The sequence below is a fragment of the Coloeus monedula genome (assembly GCF_965178545.1).
Source record: "Coloeus monedula genome assembly, chromosome: 4".
Lineage (NCBI taxonomy): Eukaryota > Metazoa > Chordata > Aves > Passeriformes > Corvidae > Coloeus > Coloeus monedula.
Genome location: NC_138784.1, coordinates 64055612 through 64074254, shown reverse-complemented (window position 1 = coordinate 64074254; position 18643 = coordinate 64055612). Strand labels below are relative to the sequence as shown.

At 39.7% G+C, this 18643-nt stretch overlaps 1 protein-coding gene across 1 annotated transcript in view; it reads right to left on the bottom strand.

Moving 5' to 3' along the window:
• The window catches only part of RELN (reelin), a gene marked incomplete at its 5' end in the record, with an annotated part of 273918 nt that overhangs the window by 25131 nt on the left and 230144 nt on the right, over positions 1 to 18643 (bottom strand). The window contains 9 exons of the mRNA XM_082280292.1: positions 627 to 767; positions 3273 to 3441; positions 5748 to 5997; positions 7179 to 7437; positions 10757 to 10904; positions 11875 to 12095; positions 15510 to 15739; positions 18181 to 18283; positions 18362 to 18533. Of these exons, the coding sequence (XP_082136418.1) occupies positions 627 to 767; positions 3273 to 3441; positions 5748 to 5997; positions 7179 to 7437; positions 10757 to 10904; positions 11875 to 12095; positions 15510 to 15739; positions 18181 to 18283; positions 18362 to 18533 (1693 nt within the window). The remainder of the gene's footprint in view (positions 1 to 626; positions 768 to 3272; positions 3442 to 5747; positions 5998 to 7178; positions 7438 to 10756; positions 10905 to 11874; positions 12096 to 15509; positions 15740 to 18180; positions 18284 to 18361; positions 18534 to 18643) is intronic.

The window sequence follows — 18643 nt, the reverse complement described above, 5'->3', positions numbered from 1 at the left end:
GAGGATCAAGCCAGTTTGCCTCCCCTGGCAAACCATACCATGAAGCAGAGCCATCAGACCATCCAGGTAACACCCCTTAAAAGGCAAAATCTGGCCTTGTGAATAACTGGCATATATCCCACTTGGTGGATATGTCTCACCTCCAGCCTGGGTTCTCTGCACCCAGCACCAGCCTGAGAGCACAGGGATATGGTGTGAAACCTCCTGGGAATAAGGGTAACATATTCTGGGAAGCTCCAGGACTGGATGTCCCTAGAGGGATGTGTGAACTCAAGAGGTTCCCTGCCTGGGTTCAAGAAGTTCAAGAGGTTCAAGAAGGTCCCCTGCCTGGTGGGAGAGGAATCTAGATGCAGCACAGGCAAGAGCAGAGGTGATGCATTGCCACTGAGGAAAGGACTGTCTGCTTTGGCCATGGAGCACCAACAGGCAGAGGTCTGGCTGTGCCAACCCCTGCACTTCCACTTGTTACTTCTGTTCCCAAGTGGTCCCAGTGCCCTGCTCAGTTTTAATAGTAAAATCCACCTTCCTTTGTAGAATTGTGTTAGTTTTTCCCACAAGTTCATCAGAATGACAGAGGGAGAGTGAAATGCTACAGCCCTGGGCAGGACAGGGAACAGAACACTTACACACAGTTGTCTTGTGTGCACTTCCCATGGCCACTGCACATGTCTATGCAGCCATCCCCAATGTAGACGTTATCAATTGCCCACGTTTGCTGCTTGTCAAAAGGAGCAGGCTGGTGCCAGCGGAAACGAGTTGCTTGAGACCTTGGGAGAGAAAGAAAAAAGAATTCTGTATTTTCTAGCCAAGGTAATCCTTATTTTGACTAAAAGGAAATGTTAGTCTTAAGGCTAGGCTGATCTTGGAAGATTTGTTTGATACCAGCATGATCCAGGGCTGATTTCTGACAATGACAACATCCCTCCAATAAAAAGGTGCCCAAATTTTGAGAACAGGAAAAAGCACAGGTGCTTGGTATCAAGTTGAGAGTGTGGGAGGTAGGAAGTGGATCACTGGTGAAAGCAAAGCAAGTGGGCCATGGTTGGTGCAGTGGAGAGGAGGGTAGGAAGAAGTTGGTACTCCCAATTGGAAGCTCAGGCCAGTCATAACCATGTCCCAGCACAGATCCAAACTTGAGAGATAGCTAGGAGCTGGATCAAGCCAGAATAATCCAAACTCTCCAAGTTTCACCCTGAGCCAGTCAACAAGTCCAAGTCAACAAATTTACCTGACTTTTTCTCTATGGATTCCCCCAACTACCCTTAGGTAAGAGCAGCTCTAGGCAGTGGGCTTGGGACAGGCAAGAAGGCCATGCAGGGCTTGCAACATGACCCTGTTTTTGCAGTTTTTTCCCTCCCCTCCACCCAGGGCTTGGTGGGAAATGCTAAGAAATTATCTGTGGCTCTACTCAGTAAATTATTTTCATTTTGTTGATTAAAATGGGCTTAGCTCCCTATATGTGAATTAAGTGTCTCAGCTCCCAAGACAGATGATTAAAATCTATCCAAAACAGTCAGGGGACACCAAATAGCTATTCAGCTCATGCAGGTGGAGATTGTGAGTCAAGAGCTGTGAGAAGATTAATTTCTGTTAACTGTGAATTCAAGGTGATCCCTTTTTGACTCTACAGCACTAGATGGCAGCATTGAACTTTTCGTAGTCTGTTTTCTTTTGAAACTCATAGAGAAATCACAATTACTATAAACACCAAAACCCCCGAAAACCATTTAATGTAAAAATGGACCTCATATGATAAGGTCATTATTATCCCATTAATTATTTTTTAATGAAAATGCTGCATGAGGTGAATAAATAACATGTTTATCCAGAAAGAAATCTACTGCTCTGAGCTCAGCTCAGCTGCTCACCAAACAGCATTTTAAAAAGAAATGTAGAAATTGTGAGGAGGTCCTTTCAAAATAAAGACAAGCACCTGTACCTTACACTGCCTGGTTTGGCTGGGCACTTCACTAACAAGTTACAGAGTTGATGCTCTGAAGCTTTGTATTCACATTTGCATTTTAAAATCGGCTCTAAGTTAAAACTAAGTGTTCATTGCCGTCTAGAGGCCAGAGGTGAGGTAGTGCTCTGGAGTGCAGAAGCCTTAACAGGCTACACAGACATGAGTGGTGAGCACCAGGCCAAGTTATTGACTACATGTGCCTGCATGAGGCCTGCATGTGCCTAAAACATACAGGCACAAACAATTGGAGACACACACCCACTATTACTCAGCTTGAAATAATAAAGCAGCATAAGAATGATATTGCATCTAGACTAAAAGGCCTATTAGCTGCACTGTTCTTATCCTAAAGCTTAACGTCTCTTGCTTATGAGATAAGGTTGTAATAACCTCTCTCATGGAATGCCTATCTTAATAATTTTGGGAAATGGTACTACTTGAGCCAAAAATTACAATTATGGGATTGGACAGAAGTGAAATTTTCACCTCGGTAGGGCATCAGACTTCTTGTGACATATACTGCTCAAAAAACTCTTCAGTCTTAAAATCACAGTTATTTATAAACCTGAATTTATCTCAGGTGGCAGCTTCCTTTCAGGTCCAAATTCAATTGGATTGGAACATCGATCCCAGCTGTGATTTATCCCATTCAACCCCAGAAAGACTATTCTGAACACAAATTTGCAGTCTTTATACAAGAACTGTTGGGGTAATGGATTTTTACAGAGAATACATAGCAAAGCTGCACAAAAGAGGAAGCACAGAAAATTAATCCTGGGAACAACTCCTAAAAAAAGTGCTATTGCTTGATGTAACAGCACGGAAGATAGGGAAGAGTCCAGATGCCCCAAATGATTATAATAGAACACGGACTTTTCCACTACTAATGTCAAAACATGTAGCAACTGTATAGGTGCTTTCAGTACAGTTGCTAAAAATAAAGGTCTGTGTTTCCAAACTTGTGTGTGCCTTAGGTAGCATCTTTCATGACAACTGTCTCAAGGCTTTTCCTGTGCTTTGCTACTTCTGAGCCAGCAGTTAGCTCAGCCTATGTCTGTGTGAGGAGATTGGGCTCAGCAGGAGGAGAAAAGTTGTGGAGTCAAATAGGGCTGAGAGCCTGATGCCCTTGCTACCTGTGTTTCAATTTTTATAGGATAGACCTTCATTTACTTACATTTATTTGTTGCTATATACATGGACAAAACAAAAAAGACAAGGTACAATTGCTTTAACTCTATAATGTATCATGATGTTCTAAATACCTAGTTATGCTTTTAGATTTATTCTGCAGAAAACCAGAGGGAGTTACCTAGTATAGGGAGGCAGAGGCAAAGTAACCCGAGTCCACTTGTTGAAAGTGTCTGAAATGAGAATCCTCTGAAGATGGTACTTGTTGCATTCCACATTAGTGGGAAGACAGTCCCTCAAAATTGGGTGCCAGGTCAGCCCAAGGTCCACTGAATATTCCAGTTCAATAGCTAAGGGTGGAAAGATGGTTAGTTACTTAATTTAGAGAGGCCTATCCATAGACCTATAATAAAGCGCAAGCCCCCGACGGTATCACAAGTCTAAACAAGTGGACAAAATAACCACTCAGAACTTTTCAAACCCTTGTGTCAGAAGCACAAAGCTACCTCCTTTGGTGGCAGTGCTGGAGGATGTGTTACATACTGCTGAGCAGGTAGAGCTCAGGAGGAGTCTGCAGTACATCTCTGCATCCACCACCTAACTCAAGAGACCACAGATGAAAAGACAGAGCCAGTGTTAAGTTGCCAAGATTAAGTCAAGACAACTTCTGTAGCTGCAGCATGCAAGAAAGTGATGTGACAGCACCATGACCAAACATGACAAATTTTTTGGTTTTCAGGCTTGAAGGGTGAAATTCAGCTGGATGTGATTGCTGGGTAAAGCAGAGCAACACCCAAATTCACTTTTGGCTCTGTCACAAGATGGCTTAGTCAGCCTTCCACCCCTCCTGCAGACCAGCTCGTTTCATTACCCAGCACAATTTTAATTTGAGTTTGTTAGTCAGTGAGCTTGTTTCCATTCAAACACAGTCTATCCACATTAAACTAATGTATTCATTTCTCAGCAAAAATCAGCAATTTCATTGTTTTGATGTTTATGGCTTATAAACTTTTATTATGAAAATTAAAGGTTAGTCAAGCTCCCTAAATACTTCAAGTCAAACTTTCATGCAGCCATGAAAAAGTAAATAATAATAGGTGCAGAACTCTAACTTGAAGTAAGTGTTCCAGCTGCATTCTGGCTGAGCTGTCTGTGTAAAACATGAAGCGTGGTTGCAGTTACAGGGGTGATAAATGTGTGATCTTTTTTTGATTACTGCAGACCCATTTCTTCTACCCTCATGCACAGGAAATGACCCTTAATCACCCAATCAGTCCTACTTGATGTTTCAGCACAGAAGACAGTGCTATAGAAATACAAGGACAAGTAGGTACAAACAAGGGTAAGTGAGTTTTTAGTGTTAAATTTCCCTCACCAAAAGAAATGTTTGGCTCATCATGACTAGAACCATGATTCGATAGCGTCCTGCCTAATTTAATATGAAGTTAAGATAATGATAAGGGTAGTAGACAAAGAAACAAACAAACAAGCCCCCCCCCAACAAAATAAGGAACTGTTTCTTTGCTGGTATATAACTCAGTTGCCAAAACAATTCTAAACTTAGCAGAGATGATCTCAGGATGCCGCAGTCTTTTTAATACCGAAAGAAAGAAAAATTGTTAAGCATGTGAGTAGCTTCAGACTAGCAATATCAGAGAAGCTAAATGTGGGACTTCATGTAAAATCTTTTTCCATTTTATACAGAATTGTAGAGGAATTGTCAGCAACCCAGTATATTAACACATACCACGTGATGCAATGTATTGTATTCTCATCCTCATTAAATATATCTATACCTCAAAACCCTACCCTAAGAGGATGTGTAAAACAAGCATTCAAAAGCTTGTTTTTTAGAAAGACCTATTTCTTGCATACCTTAGAATTCCCATAATGAACCAATTAACCAGTTCTTAATGTCCATGCAATGTATATTGAGTACAAAACACGTTTTTATTTATTTGTCTATCTGTATGTATATACACATATAAAAGCTGGCTCTGCACTCAATAGACATATGGAAAAAAGGAAGCTAGGTAATTAAAAATTGCATTGTTGTGTGTACATAACATATATATATATATATATATACACGTGCATATATCTATGCTCACATTCATTCATGGATACCTATAGATCTAGACATATTTATTATTTCATATGGACAATATAAATTTTTTCAGTTGATGCTGTCTTAGCATGTGTCACATGTATGTTGGTATAGATGATTTCTTAGATATATGGGTACAAGTGAGATCAGAACTAAGACTACACTGAAAATGCAAAACCACAAAGCAAAAAACATATGCTGGGAACACCCAGCTGCTTATTATTACACCACTACCCCAAGCAGTCTACTAAATGGATGCTATCTACTAAATGGATTTGAGTAAGGCAGCTGTTAGTCTTTTTCTTAAATGGATTGAACTGCAACTTAGGTGCTCGAAGGGAATAATACACTTCAGTTTATCTTAGGCTTCAGACACCTGGAATAAAAACGCTGATGTTACAATTTCTAACAGAAACATGCAGCTTTCTTTTGTTTCTCAGTTCTTGTTATGATGAATAATGTAACCAGAAAACAAGTGAATTTTCCTCTGCAGTAGAGGAAGAGGAATGGCAGGAAGAGGAATGGCAGGAATTACTAAGAAGTTATTACCATAACAGGAGTCTGTGACAGAGCAGGATGCTGCAAAATCTATTTGCAAGAAAGAGTCTTCATTGACAACAATGTCAGTGGTGACAACATAGCGGGTGCTGGCTTTCTCAATGAACACCAGAGCATCCCCAGTAGAGCCACAGACTGGCATCTTTGTTCCACCAGGGTGGAGCAGCCACTTCCTACTATCCAGTGTGGTGAAATCATCTTCCAATACTGTATTGCCAGAGACATTTCCTCCAATAAGAATCTGAAACATTAGGAAAGAAATTGCTATTGAAAAGAAAAGATGTCTAGAAGTCCTCACAAACATATATGTGACATAGCAACCTGAGGGAGGAGGAGATGTACCAGTCTATATGTATTTATTCTGCTGGTCCAAAATGGAAAAATTTACTTAGTAAAGAGCTTAGTCTCTTAGAAGAGAAAGGGGAGTATCTCTTTCCTGTAAAGGAAAGAGATTGGCTCAGCTGCAAAAATCTAAAATTCAGGGAGGTGACCTCCATCCTTGATGAAGTAAAACTGGTCACAAAAATAAGCATTTGTAGAAACAAAATGATTGCACTTTCCTAGTGATTGTTCTGCTCTTCTGTAATCTGGTGCACTACTGTCAGATTGCACCTGCTGATGGAAGTGGGGAAATAGTCTCTGTTTTGTCATTGACTATAAAACATCGTTTTACTATTCAACAGCAAGCAAGGTAGAATTATTTTTCATTTGTTATTCTGAATTCAGTTTCTGATTGTTCTGAACTAATATAACTACATTCAATGAAGATGTAGAAACAATGAGTATTTTTTCATTTTTAAAAGGAGGGATGGGAAGTAAAATTTTGTAACCACAACATTAAAGGGGCTGGGTTTCGCCTAACAGTCTGAACTAACTTCTTTTAAAAAAATAAATATTAAAGCAAACTGTACTTGGACAACCCAATGACACTACTTAGAGCACAATCATTTTAGAAATAAATCATTTGTGATTTATACCAAGTCATACAAAGTAATATAATAATCTTTATAGAAGCAAATCCTAAATAGGAAACTTTATTTTCATACAGATTGGTATTTTTCTATAATTTTTTTTTCTATTACATTCTACCAAGCCAATTCCATATCTGGATACATATTAAAGTATGTATATATTAAAGTTTAAAATCAGACTTGCATTTTGCATGGTAAGGCCTCCTGCAATGTGAACCTGAGGCTCTACACATGTGGAAAAGACTTTCCTAGATTCAAAATGGGCAATCAGTGCCCCACGTGGAAATTAAAACCATGAGTTCAGCAAACAGTAATTGTGCTCTAAATATTTTTTTACAAAGCATTTTTGCTTGTCTCAGTGAAATGGTACATGCCAAAAAAAGGGAGACATTAATACTGAATCCAGTCTAAGATTGTGTTAAAAGAAGCAACTCCCTCAAGGTTTCCTCACCTGGTCGATCACCCAGGGACTGTAGAAATGCCCGTTCTCGGATGGTTGCCACCAGCGAAGCCGAGTGGAGCTCGAACGGGCCTTCAAGGGAATTTCCAGGGCAATGTATCGTCCCACATTGCTGGAGTTACTGAAGAGGAACTCCTGGAGAAGGCTCCATGAGAGGCCCCCGTTGAGTGAATACTGCAGCAGCACAGGCTGGCTCCTGGGGTCAGGTACTCCCTTGCCACATCCCAGTCTCATGAAGAACTGCACAAATCTAACAGGGGGAGCATTTACTGGAAAGATTTATTTTCTACAACATCCTACACAATGAACCAGAGAGACTTGGAGTTTGTCTATTGACTAGCACTGTGATTTCTAGCTGTAAAAGTCCACTTTAGGAGATCTTATGATTTCCTTTCCAAAGCTTCCAGAATATAACTAGACAGACAGGTGGTATGACAAAAATTCATTTTGCCTGTGTGGTAGTTTGCCAGGCATAAGAGGCTGAACAAAGCTGGTCATTTATGTTTTCAGCTTTTGTCTGCATAGCAGATGGTGTTGCAAGTATCAGAAACATAATCCTGGGTGAAATTTTTATCCCTGTATCCCATGAGTACAGATTTTAGTGGCAGAAAAGCAACTGTGCTCTAAGTAGATCATAATTTGCTATGAATTTGCTGAAATGCTTAAATTCAAAATAAGCATCCCAGTTTTCCATTGGCATAAACCAGAGAAAATCTGGACAGGAGAACAAAGCACATTTCACTTTCAGGGATCATTTTGTCCATTTTGTCAGCCTGGGAAATTTGTCTAAATTACACCATTTAAATGTGCCGGCTTCCCTGAAGCCAGCCCAAGCCACCCAGGGACAGCAGCCTTTCATCCCCCAGTTAATTGGCTTCTCCAAAGCTGCACAATAGACTTGTATCAAACTGCGAAATCCTTCCCGTCAGCCGATGCTCATAAATAGCTCCACTGTGCACTTGGAGTGGAGGGAACCGTGCTGTAATGATATTTACTTATTGGACTTGCAGGAATATTACAAGTATTAATTCAGGTTTGCACCGCTTTTGCACAGCTTTAGAGTATTTTCTGTTCTAATTATTATTGCATTAGTGCTGCCTGGCTCGTGGTTAAATGAAATGGTGCAAAAGAAGTTTGACATCAAAAATCTTGTTCTGGTTTGATCTGCAGGTAGATCTGATGGGAGTGCACCACAGAGGTGCTGGGCAGACAAAGCTCCAATAAAACACCAGACCTACAATTCAATTAATTCTAGTCCTGACTGTGACTCACAGTTTCTCTTGCTACTATATATAACTGATTTTGCTATAGATTATATGCACCTCCATGTCCCAGACATAACATATTGCTTGTGCTGTAAAGGAGCACTGGGTACCCTCATGGATCAACATATCAAATGTAATGGATTTGCTTCACTGCTGGCAAGTCTTTCTGCCTCCTCAGATTTACTCCAACATTTGCCACATAATTCAAAGGAAATAAACCCAGGTGACCTTGTCTCTGTTGCATCTGATTTCTGTGCATTGCTATTCTTGCATCTCAGATTTTACTAATGTAGTAATAACCGACTTGAATATAGGTAACAATGTCTAGCAGATAAAAAAATAATTTTAAATATCTCTCTTCTTATCCCAAAGATATTTTGCAAAAGCTTTGAAAAATGGAAATGGAAAAGCAAAGTGTTTTTTGTAAATCTAGTAACACTCAAATGTGTGGATATTCTTCTAGTAATTCAGAATTGAAAGGGATTTGATCGGCTGTGATACCTAAAATATTCTGTCCCTACTGACATTTCATGTGGTGCAGTTTCAGCCACCAGTATCACCATCAGGGCGATATACTGTCCCTTATGTTAAATTCTTTAGCATATAGATGTGATGGCAGTGGACAGTGGATTGCAGAGTCCACTTGATTTCAATCCCTAAGTGCTGAGTGTGGCTTGCAGCACTGACAGACACCACTGCATGCCTGTGTTCTTCAGGGGATCTCCCCATAAGGAAAAGGGAATGTGACTACTGAGTCTAGCACCCTTAAAAGATACTTGTTCTCATCACTCCTGGCATAAACTGAAACTTGTCCCCAAGTCCTGTGCAGAACTTGGCACATCTGTGTCACAGACAGATCTGCTGTGCTTTGCAGATGGCTGATAGAGTCAGTCTGGAGATGAAGAAAATCCCACTGCAATTACTTTAGGTTGCTAAAGAGCAGCTCCCAGCAATGCCACTGCAGTGTGCCTTGCTGTTCAGAAAAGAACATACAGTTATTTGTTGATAACTGTTATTTTTCATAAGTATATATACAAGAAATTGAATGTTCAGCTTTGTTTTCCTAAGACAGAAGTAATTTATCTCCATATAACACCTTGAGGTCAATATATGCAAATCCAGCTACAAACAGCCATGAAGAAGAGATAAATGATGGTTCTTTGAACATGAGCAACAAGAAAAACATCATTTAGTCTAATGGAGCAACTTACAAGATCTTTTGTATCTTTTCTTAAACAATCTTTTAGTTTCAGAGTGGTCTAGTAATCAAATTAGTGCTAAGAACTGGGGTTTGTTTTAATCAAAAAACAAAAAAAAAGTTATCTGAAAAATGTTTTCTGTGAGGAATCTTACAAATTACAGGGATCCTTAAGATTACACATCACTGACGTTTAGCTAAGTGCTGATCTAAAAGCTACAATGATTAGATATTGGGCATTTTTACTGACCATGAGTCTTTACAATTAAACCATTATTTAAAGCTTCAATACCAATGCTGACAGGTAAGAAGTAGATAAAATTCCTGTTAAAATGTTTCCCACAGCACATTAGAGAGGAGTAGGTTATTTAGAGATCAGTGAAAAAAAGTCCTGGAGAAAATGCAGTCTTTCCAAAGTAATAATATAAGAATATCAGCTAAGGCACAGAATAAACTAGAAAACAATGCCTATTTGTTAGCATGCTCACAACTGGGATGGAGTTTAATTCATATTAGTCTAAATTTTTTTAATATGGCTTGCTTAGCATGTCTCACTCATCACATATCTCCTCTGCAGGCTGTAAAGATACAACATAAACTGTAACTACACTAAAATATTTGGTTTTCAATAGCTGGTGACAGCTTGATGGGAATTTCTCAGTGAATTATTGGAAACAAATGTGCACAATAAGAAAAAAACAAGCTTCAGAAATGAAAGAATTATGAGATGACAAATGTAAGAATTATACTTTCAGCAGATACTCCTGTTTCAGCAGTGGCTCATAATACACCAGACTGTAAGAGAAGCAGAGAATTTCTCATGTGATGGATTTAGAAACAAAAAATTGCATGAACTACTGAAGGTGTGGCATCAATTCCCAGAGTTCTTATTCGAGGAAAAAACCAACATTTAAATGGCTAATGCTATTAAAGTTCAATTTAAATTTAATTTAACATGGTAACAGTGGTTAAAATGGAGCATTTGCTAGTGTGAGGACCACAGAGTAAGTCAGCTTGATTTACTAGAGAAGTATCACATATGCATTATTCTTCAGTATGCTATTTCCTCAATGAAATCCTGAAAGAACTTTTGAAAAGGGTGTTACCTGGCTTGTGACAAATCTAGGTCTCGAGTCATCAGCATACGTAAACCTTCTTCATTAAAGAAAAGGTTGTTTCCTCCAGACATGATACCACATTTCCTTGACGGCTTTCCACCACTCACAAGGAGGAATCTATCCGACTCCAGCTGACCTGAATACACAGGGAATACATATTTATGATTTACTCTGAAGTGCTCCTGCTGCAAAAGTGCTACTTCCAGAGGAAGAGAGATAAATTAAAAATCACACGCTGACTGAGAAATATTCAGTGTTTCCAATACCATGTATTCTAGAAAGCTGACGCAAATCAAAACAAAATAAACAAAATAAACCCAGAAGTAGGAAATCTGGGATCTTAGTTTCCAGTTTTTCACCAGGTTTTCCACTTCACTTCATTTATCTTAAGATAACAACAACATACTCAGGTCTTTAAAGAAACCTTGGGTATCATGTGGTAGCATGCAAACAAGGGCTGGCAAAATTGAAAATGAACAGCAACACCTATAAAGGGATGAGTTTGGTTCACAGGTGCTGCTTTATGCAAAACATGCTCCTCTTGCCGTGCTTGCTAGCGGGGGAAGCCTCAAGGGGGTTTTCGAGTTGTGTGCGTGGATGCTCTGTGTGCCCAGGCATGCGTGAGGCTTTCAGTTCCCTCCTGCCTTCCCTCTCTTGGGGTCTGCTCAGGCTGCTGAGCACTGGCTCCCACTGCTGAGACACATGGTCTGCTCTGAAACTGTGATTGCTGTAGTAAGATCAGTCAGATTTCACTAGTAGTGAGAAACAACACTCCACTATTTGCCTCATGTGCAAATGCTCTGTCTCTGCTAAAGTCAAACTACCATCAAAACAGTTTTCTTCTAAAATTATTTTCTACCTGTAGAGTTTCAGGGAGTTCTGTTTCAATGAAGATTTTGTATTCCAGCATTAACAGTGCATCAGACATTCACAAACCATGCTTGCAGATGGCATCTGAATTACTTGGTTCATGGGAATACCCCCCAGGTGTAAATTCTAATCAGGAGCATGCAGGGGTGAGGAAGGCTTTGCTGTTTAACCCCTTGAACCCTAGGTTCCACTAAGATGGACAGGCAGTATTCAGATCCCCCTCCCAGAAGAGATACCTTCAAAGTCATCCTTAAGGAAGTCAGAGTTCTTGGTGCTTATTTTGCAGGTTGGCCCGGAGTAGCCGGGGTCGCAGATGCACTTGGTGCCATTGACACAGCTGCCGTGCCCATTGCACATCTCCTCGCACTGGGGGCCAATGTACACATTGTCAATGGCCCAAGTCACAGGCTGGGATCCAGCAGGGTAAAATCCTTGGTACCACCGGAACCTCGCCAACCTGAAAATGGCATAAAAAGTACCTATTTTAAATAGTAGTTCCATCTTTTTTGTATTCCATACATATACCATTATATACACGTATGTATTATTCTTTCTGTGGGAACTGGCTTGATAAATAGATTAATTCTAGAAACTGACTGCTAGATCTAATTCCTTCAGTACCTCATGCATCTTTATGTTGACATTCAACCCAAGTACTGACAGAAATAAAAATAACATTATTCATTAGTTGTAATCCCAAAACCAAGTGACAGACATAATTTTTCAAGATTTAAAATCCAGCTGCTCTTATCTCTATCATTCATGAAGAAGATGAATGGCCATAGTCTGGTGGATTCCCTTCTGCTTTGGGGTACAGTGGGTCAGACCAGGCCACTTTCACCCTCTCCTGGAGAGTGAGATCCTACTTCATGCTTCCATCCTGCCCCCAGAGAGACCACCTGGTAGGGGTGGAATCTCACCCTCAATTACACAGAAAGAAAACATGATCTGTCATGTCACCAGGTGTCCAGCTTGCTTTTGGGCAGCTTAATCTTAAACCAGGCTGATATTGCAAGTTGTTAATTTAAACTATATTCTCCTTTGGGTGCTGTCCTGTCATTTTTAATTCATCTCCTAAGTGCTACTTGCATCAATGCTGCATATGGAAAGGAACAACTGGGGAAGGAGGGAAAACGAATTGAAATGAGGAAAACACTTGAGAGACTAATTTTATTCCCAGTTGACAAAATGTTTTAAGGGAGGAAGGAAATGAGAAGATTGAGAAGGGAAAAGCACTTAATTGCCTTGCATGTTTAATGTGTCTTGTTAAAGATATCTAAATTCAGCAGGTGAATCAATTCCACAGGTAATTGTAGCTGACAAATTTTTTTCCTTGATTTTCTAAAAAGAAATATTTATAAGGGGATTTAGGTGACAACTGAAAATTAGTGAGTGGGGACATTACTAAGTGTTATGAGAAAGACGCCCAAGAACCAGAGTTCTGCTGGAAGTCAAAATCATCGACTGTAGCTGTTGTAAAGTATTTGAACCTTGATAGTGTGCCTCAGACAAACCATCTTTAGTTATTTTTACCAGAGCCCTCAGAGTGGGATCAGGCTGGAATTACCCTCACTGGCTTCACCTGGCCTTTCCACCTTCAGCTGCAGCACATCAGCCCCAAGAGGGTTTTTAAGCTCCAGTCTGAAGGTTTAAGGGGAGAGGTGGGATAGGTTTATGTTTGGTCTCTGGTCTTTGCTGGCTTGTTGCTTGGCTTTCCTGGACTTTGGCTGCTAATCACTGGATGGGTTTTGTTGCTGTCATCATCTCGATGCTGCTTTCCTGGATCAGGTGCCCCACCTGTTAGAGCCATCAGGAATTCATCAAGAGCTGAAAGGTAAACTGTGCTAAATTGGAAAAGAATTGGGAGAGAAGAAGCTGAAAAACTTTGAAAAAAAGTTGTAGAATGCATAAGTACTGTGTTATGTAGAAGTTGTAAAAAGTGTAAGTAAGAAAATGACTAAGTTGAGTGATATGTGTATGTATAAGTAGTGTAAGTAAGGTATTATGGCAAAGTTGAGAGATGTGTGAACATGGGGGTATTTTAAACAATAAGATGCTTCTCTGTAATCATATTGATTTGTTGATCAGAAGGCATGAGTTCCTGCATGTAGTGTGCCCTGAGGTGAAGGACACAAGTGTGAGGCTGGAGGTGTTACAGGCTCCTCTTGAGAGCAGACCTCTGCCCCACATGCTGGATTTTTCTTCCTGATTTGTGTCAGCTCCTCCTGTCAGGGTTGCTCCTGGTGAGGGTGAAGCACGACTCATGTCTGGATCAGAGAGTGAACCACTGGTCTTGCTAAAGTTCTTTTGGGGTTTCTTATCTGGCTCAACAGGCCCTGGACCTTACCTTCAGGATGTAACTAGAATACTAACCATTACTTACAGCAGTCTGTTGATAACATCTATTCATTTCCAAAATTACATATGTAGTGGAAATAACTTCGAAAGTCTTTATTCTCAGTTAAATATAACCACTTGACACTTTGGGGATGAAAAGGCTGGGGGATTGTTTTAGAATTACATGAGTAGACAGGCTTGGAAATTTTTCTTGTTCTTCCAGTGGATTCTGGTGGAGAAATCCCCCCTTCAGCCTTCTGGCCCAAGGATCTAATGCCCTGAATGTCCCATATAAGCTACTCTGCACTGCTGGGCTTGTCTGGCTGCTATCAATGGGCTCCTAGCCTGGTGTGTTGGTGAAGGAATAGGAGGGAAGGTAGAAAAACAGGATAGAAGCACTCGGGAACAGAGGACTAAATCAAAATCCTGGAAGGTTTAAATGAGTTAGGAGACTGCACAGTCAAAATTTTCATTTGGAGGGATGCATGGTTAGGTAAAGGGTAAAATAATGCTTTTGCACAAAACCAGGAAGCACAAGTGAGCTGGTGAAAGAGATGGATACCTGTTATGTGCTTGAAATGTTAACTGTCATAAACCAGAAAACTCAAGTTTAAAATTTAAACATTTTCTTAAATTATTAAACATCCAGTCTTTCCAAACTTGAGTCTTATTTCTTAGACAGGTCTTTTCATACTTTCAGAGGCACACATGGGGGTCATTTATTTAGTGGAGGACCCACTGACTGCAGTAGTTTCATAAGTACTCAGTGCCATAGCTGCATAGACTCACAAAGTCTCATAGTTACACAGCTCATTTTCATTCATACATGCTACAGTTTAATCATTAATGGTGTGATCTTTTACATAAAGTGAGTTGATGCTAGATGATAGCTATTCCTGAAAAAGTAAACAGTAGTGTTTTTACTTTGAAAAGTTACATATTACTGTACCTGCTACCACATACTCTTATTCTATGCTGTGTTTTCATCCTATTTGATTTGTTTCTCTAAGTTTCTAGTGACTGAAGCAGTTATTTCTTAGAATATTACTAATATAGCTGAGACTGTATTTAAATGAGACCATTTCCTCATACTGAAGTAGAATCAAGCTTATACTAGCTCACATTTTACTGCATTTTCTAATGAAGCTCAAATTTCACGCAAAAATATCATCAGTGAATTTAAATGGCTGATGCAGTTATGTGAAGAATACTCGAAGCACTCTACGAACAGTCAGTTTTGCATTAATTTCACCAAGCAACTCCCTTCTATTAAACTGTCACTAATTAAATATATAGGTAATAGGAAATTGCCTGTGGTTATTCTACATCAGCATTAGGCACAATATGATTTGGGGAATCACCTGAACACTAGCTAACATTCAGGGCAAAAAGCAGAGAAAAATCGGTCCTCCGGTCTGCTCTAGTGCTGCAATTCTTATGCACCACTCTTGTGCTGGAATGAAATTTTGGGTGAAAAACAGAAATAAAAGCAAAGCAACAAGCAGCTGGGCAGGAACAGAAGCTGGATACTTACCCACAGAGATGCAGTTTTCCGAAGTGAATGACCTCTCTTCTCCAGCCCTGGGTAGTGCCTGCGTAGTAAGTGCTGCTTGGGTGATGCTCAGTGGAGCAGAGGGAGCTGAGGTGGCTGCTGCTGCTGTAGCACAAGGGGAGCAGCAGGTGCCAGGTGGCCCCCAGGTCTCGTGAGAACTCCAACTTCACTGGGTCAGCAGAGGAGCTGTCTGTGGTGCAGCCAATATTCATCTGGGGACCAAGGCATCAAACACAGAAGGTGACACAGGGCAGGCGGTGGGACCCCCAGCCATTCTTCACCTTAGTCAGCCTCCCCCATTTGGCACTGTATTTATTTAGTCCAGGAAAATGGTGATTTGGGAACTTATTTAACAACAGAGATGATGCACTCAGGACACACATGAACAGGAACTCTTGCATGTTGCCCTCCTGTCCATGAGTATATCACACTACGGCTTATGATAACATGAATGTGATAAGAAATCCCCAACAACTTCTAGCTAGAGAAAACTGTCAAGTTAATTGGTCAAATCCCAAAGTAGAGCTGCTAACATTGCTGGAGAAAATGCACCAGCTCTTGCAGTCCTCTGGCAGGTACTGAAGTAACCACAGCATCAAAAAAATCTGCATTTTTAAAAGCAGAAATATAAAAACAAAAAGTGCAAACACTAACTTTTGGTTAATGCTGAGCTACACTATGGTCCTCTTTTATGTTACATTTCAAAAAAGGAAGCTTATCAGCTCAATATGTTCAGCTTTCACACTCACTACCTATTCGTCCATGTATAATGGCAAAGCCCTAGAGCATCACAGCTGGATTGGATTTAGATTCAACGTCACCAAAACTTAGTTTGTCAGTGTCAGGCTTCTCAGGGTGTGCTTACAAGATTCCTGATAAAAAGAACAGTAGAAAAGGCAGAAAACTTAAATGAAACTAGTTCTACTACTGAAAAAATACAAAATGTTTAATAGAGAACCTGAGACCTCTTAAGATGTATTTTCTGCATACAGCCAGTGCAGATTAGTCTGCTTTTCTTTTACACTGATATGTAGATGTTCTTATAATTTCAAATTGCTTTTGTAAAAGAAGAATTATTTCCTTCACAGAATGACTCTCATATAAAATAAGATGTACTGTACTTACCGTGCAACAAATAAAAAGTCATTGCTGATGAAACATAAAGCCTGTATTAGAACTATGTAATATTTTGATATTCCTATGTCTTTGTAGCAAAAATAAGTGTCTTTCTATCATGCTGTTCTGTTTAAAAAAAATTATTTATTTCTAAAACACATTACTTGGAAACGTGCATGAATGTTGAAAGTATCCTACATTGAGTTTCCTTCATCACTCTTCAGTGCACATGAGTCCCATCAACCTACATTTGACTAGAAGGGTTGTCTACTCATCTGGAAGCTTAGATAGATGCTTGACCCAATATAGGTTTTGACTCTTGAGACACGGAGAGAAACTCTACTGCATTATGTATAACTCCTTCATTTACACTAATGTTCTCAAAAAGTGAGCTGAAAACAATGTTCTTTCCACATCTGGAAGTAAACATGTAGATTTTATGAGCTAATGCTCTGAAAGCTTATGAATATCTTAAAGTGACCTCAAACATTTTTGTTCTACAGGCTGTAATCTATATTTTAAAACAGAAAATGGTTTACATTCAATAATTTATGAATTAGTTGCATGACAAATTGAAGTGTGCATGAGTACACAACTAAACCTAATTTTCTTGGAAAACGCTTAGTATCATTCTAGTAATTTTTATAAACTTGTATCATTTGCTGATTATTATGTACCTCATATTAATGCCACAACATGCTACATTGTTGTTAAAAGCAGTCTGGAACTGTGGCATGGCAATTTACATGCTAGATTTTTTCCAGTTTCTTACTGACAATATAATGACCTCTCTAAACTAAAAAATACTGGGCTAACTGGTTACTGCTACCTATAGCTGCCCTAGCCAATGCAGAGTTTATATTCTAGGATAAATCAGAGAGTTTAGTTTAGACTCTGTGTTGTCACTGGGGTACCTGTTTCCACTGACTATATTAGAAACACAAAAATATGTTCCTTATTCATGAGCTTTTGTTAACTCCTTAAGATGGGATGACTTCAGGCCATGATAGCCAAAACCAGCTTCATCTAGAGCATCTATGATGCGGGCAGAAGAAAAAGGAAAGCAGAAACTTGTCTCTCTGAGATAGTACCACAGTGCAATTCAGCCAGCAGGCAGAAAAAAATTATTTTCTACTGTCACAGGTGAAGTTGTAGCTCTCCACTGGTCAGCCTGTGAAAATGCTGCACTCTTACCTTGAGCAGGCTGTGAAGTGGCCATTTGGCCCCTCATTATATTTTGCTCGTCCTCTTTCCTGCCAGTGGTGACTCTCCAATGCACAGGACATGGACTTTAATGCTATTAGTGCAAGTGTATAGGCATGAACAAAGTAGTAATTTAGGCAAGAAAGTAGAAGACTTTGAGGCAGAAATTTCCCTTATCTGTGCATTAAAAGCATCATGACACATTCACATGAGGGAGAGTCATGTCAAATCAATTAGAGTCTCTACTTGGCAATCAGAACAGCTAGGCAAATATGCCAGAGCAGAACGTGGAAGGACATGAAGAAAAAGGCAAAAACTTTCTGAGGACAAGTACCTCAAATTGTATGATAGTATTTTCATTTACACTCAGGTCCCTTGTGGTAATGGAGTGCTCTCCAACTTCATTTGAAACAAATACCATAGCTGAATCTTCTTCCCTGTAAATAAAGGAAAGGAGTGTTTAGACTCTGTTTACAAAGTCACTTCTCTCTACTGCATTGCTGAGAGAATCTTACGGAGCTCTTTTAGATGAATATGGGCAATAAAGCCCAATGTTTCCACCAGGATAGAAAAACCAGTTGTCTTCTTTAGGACCAAAGTCAAAGGTATCCAAAAGGATAATGGGATTCTTCAGGTTATTTCCATCAATAATGAAGTCATCAATAATCCAGATTTCTTCTTTCTTGCCTACAAAGAAAATGGAAATATTCCTATTAAGACCTAATACTATTATTATTAGAGAGCATTACAGCAGCCAGTATTTACAGATTATGTGAAGAGGGTGCTAAAAGTGTGGG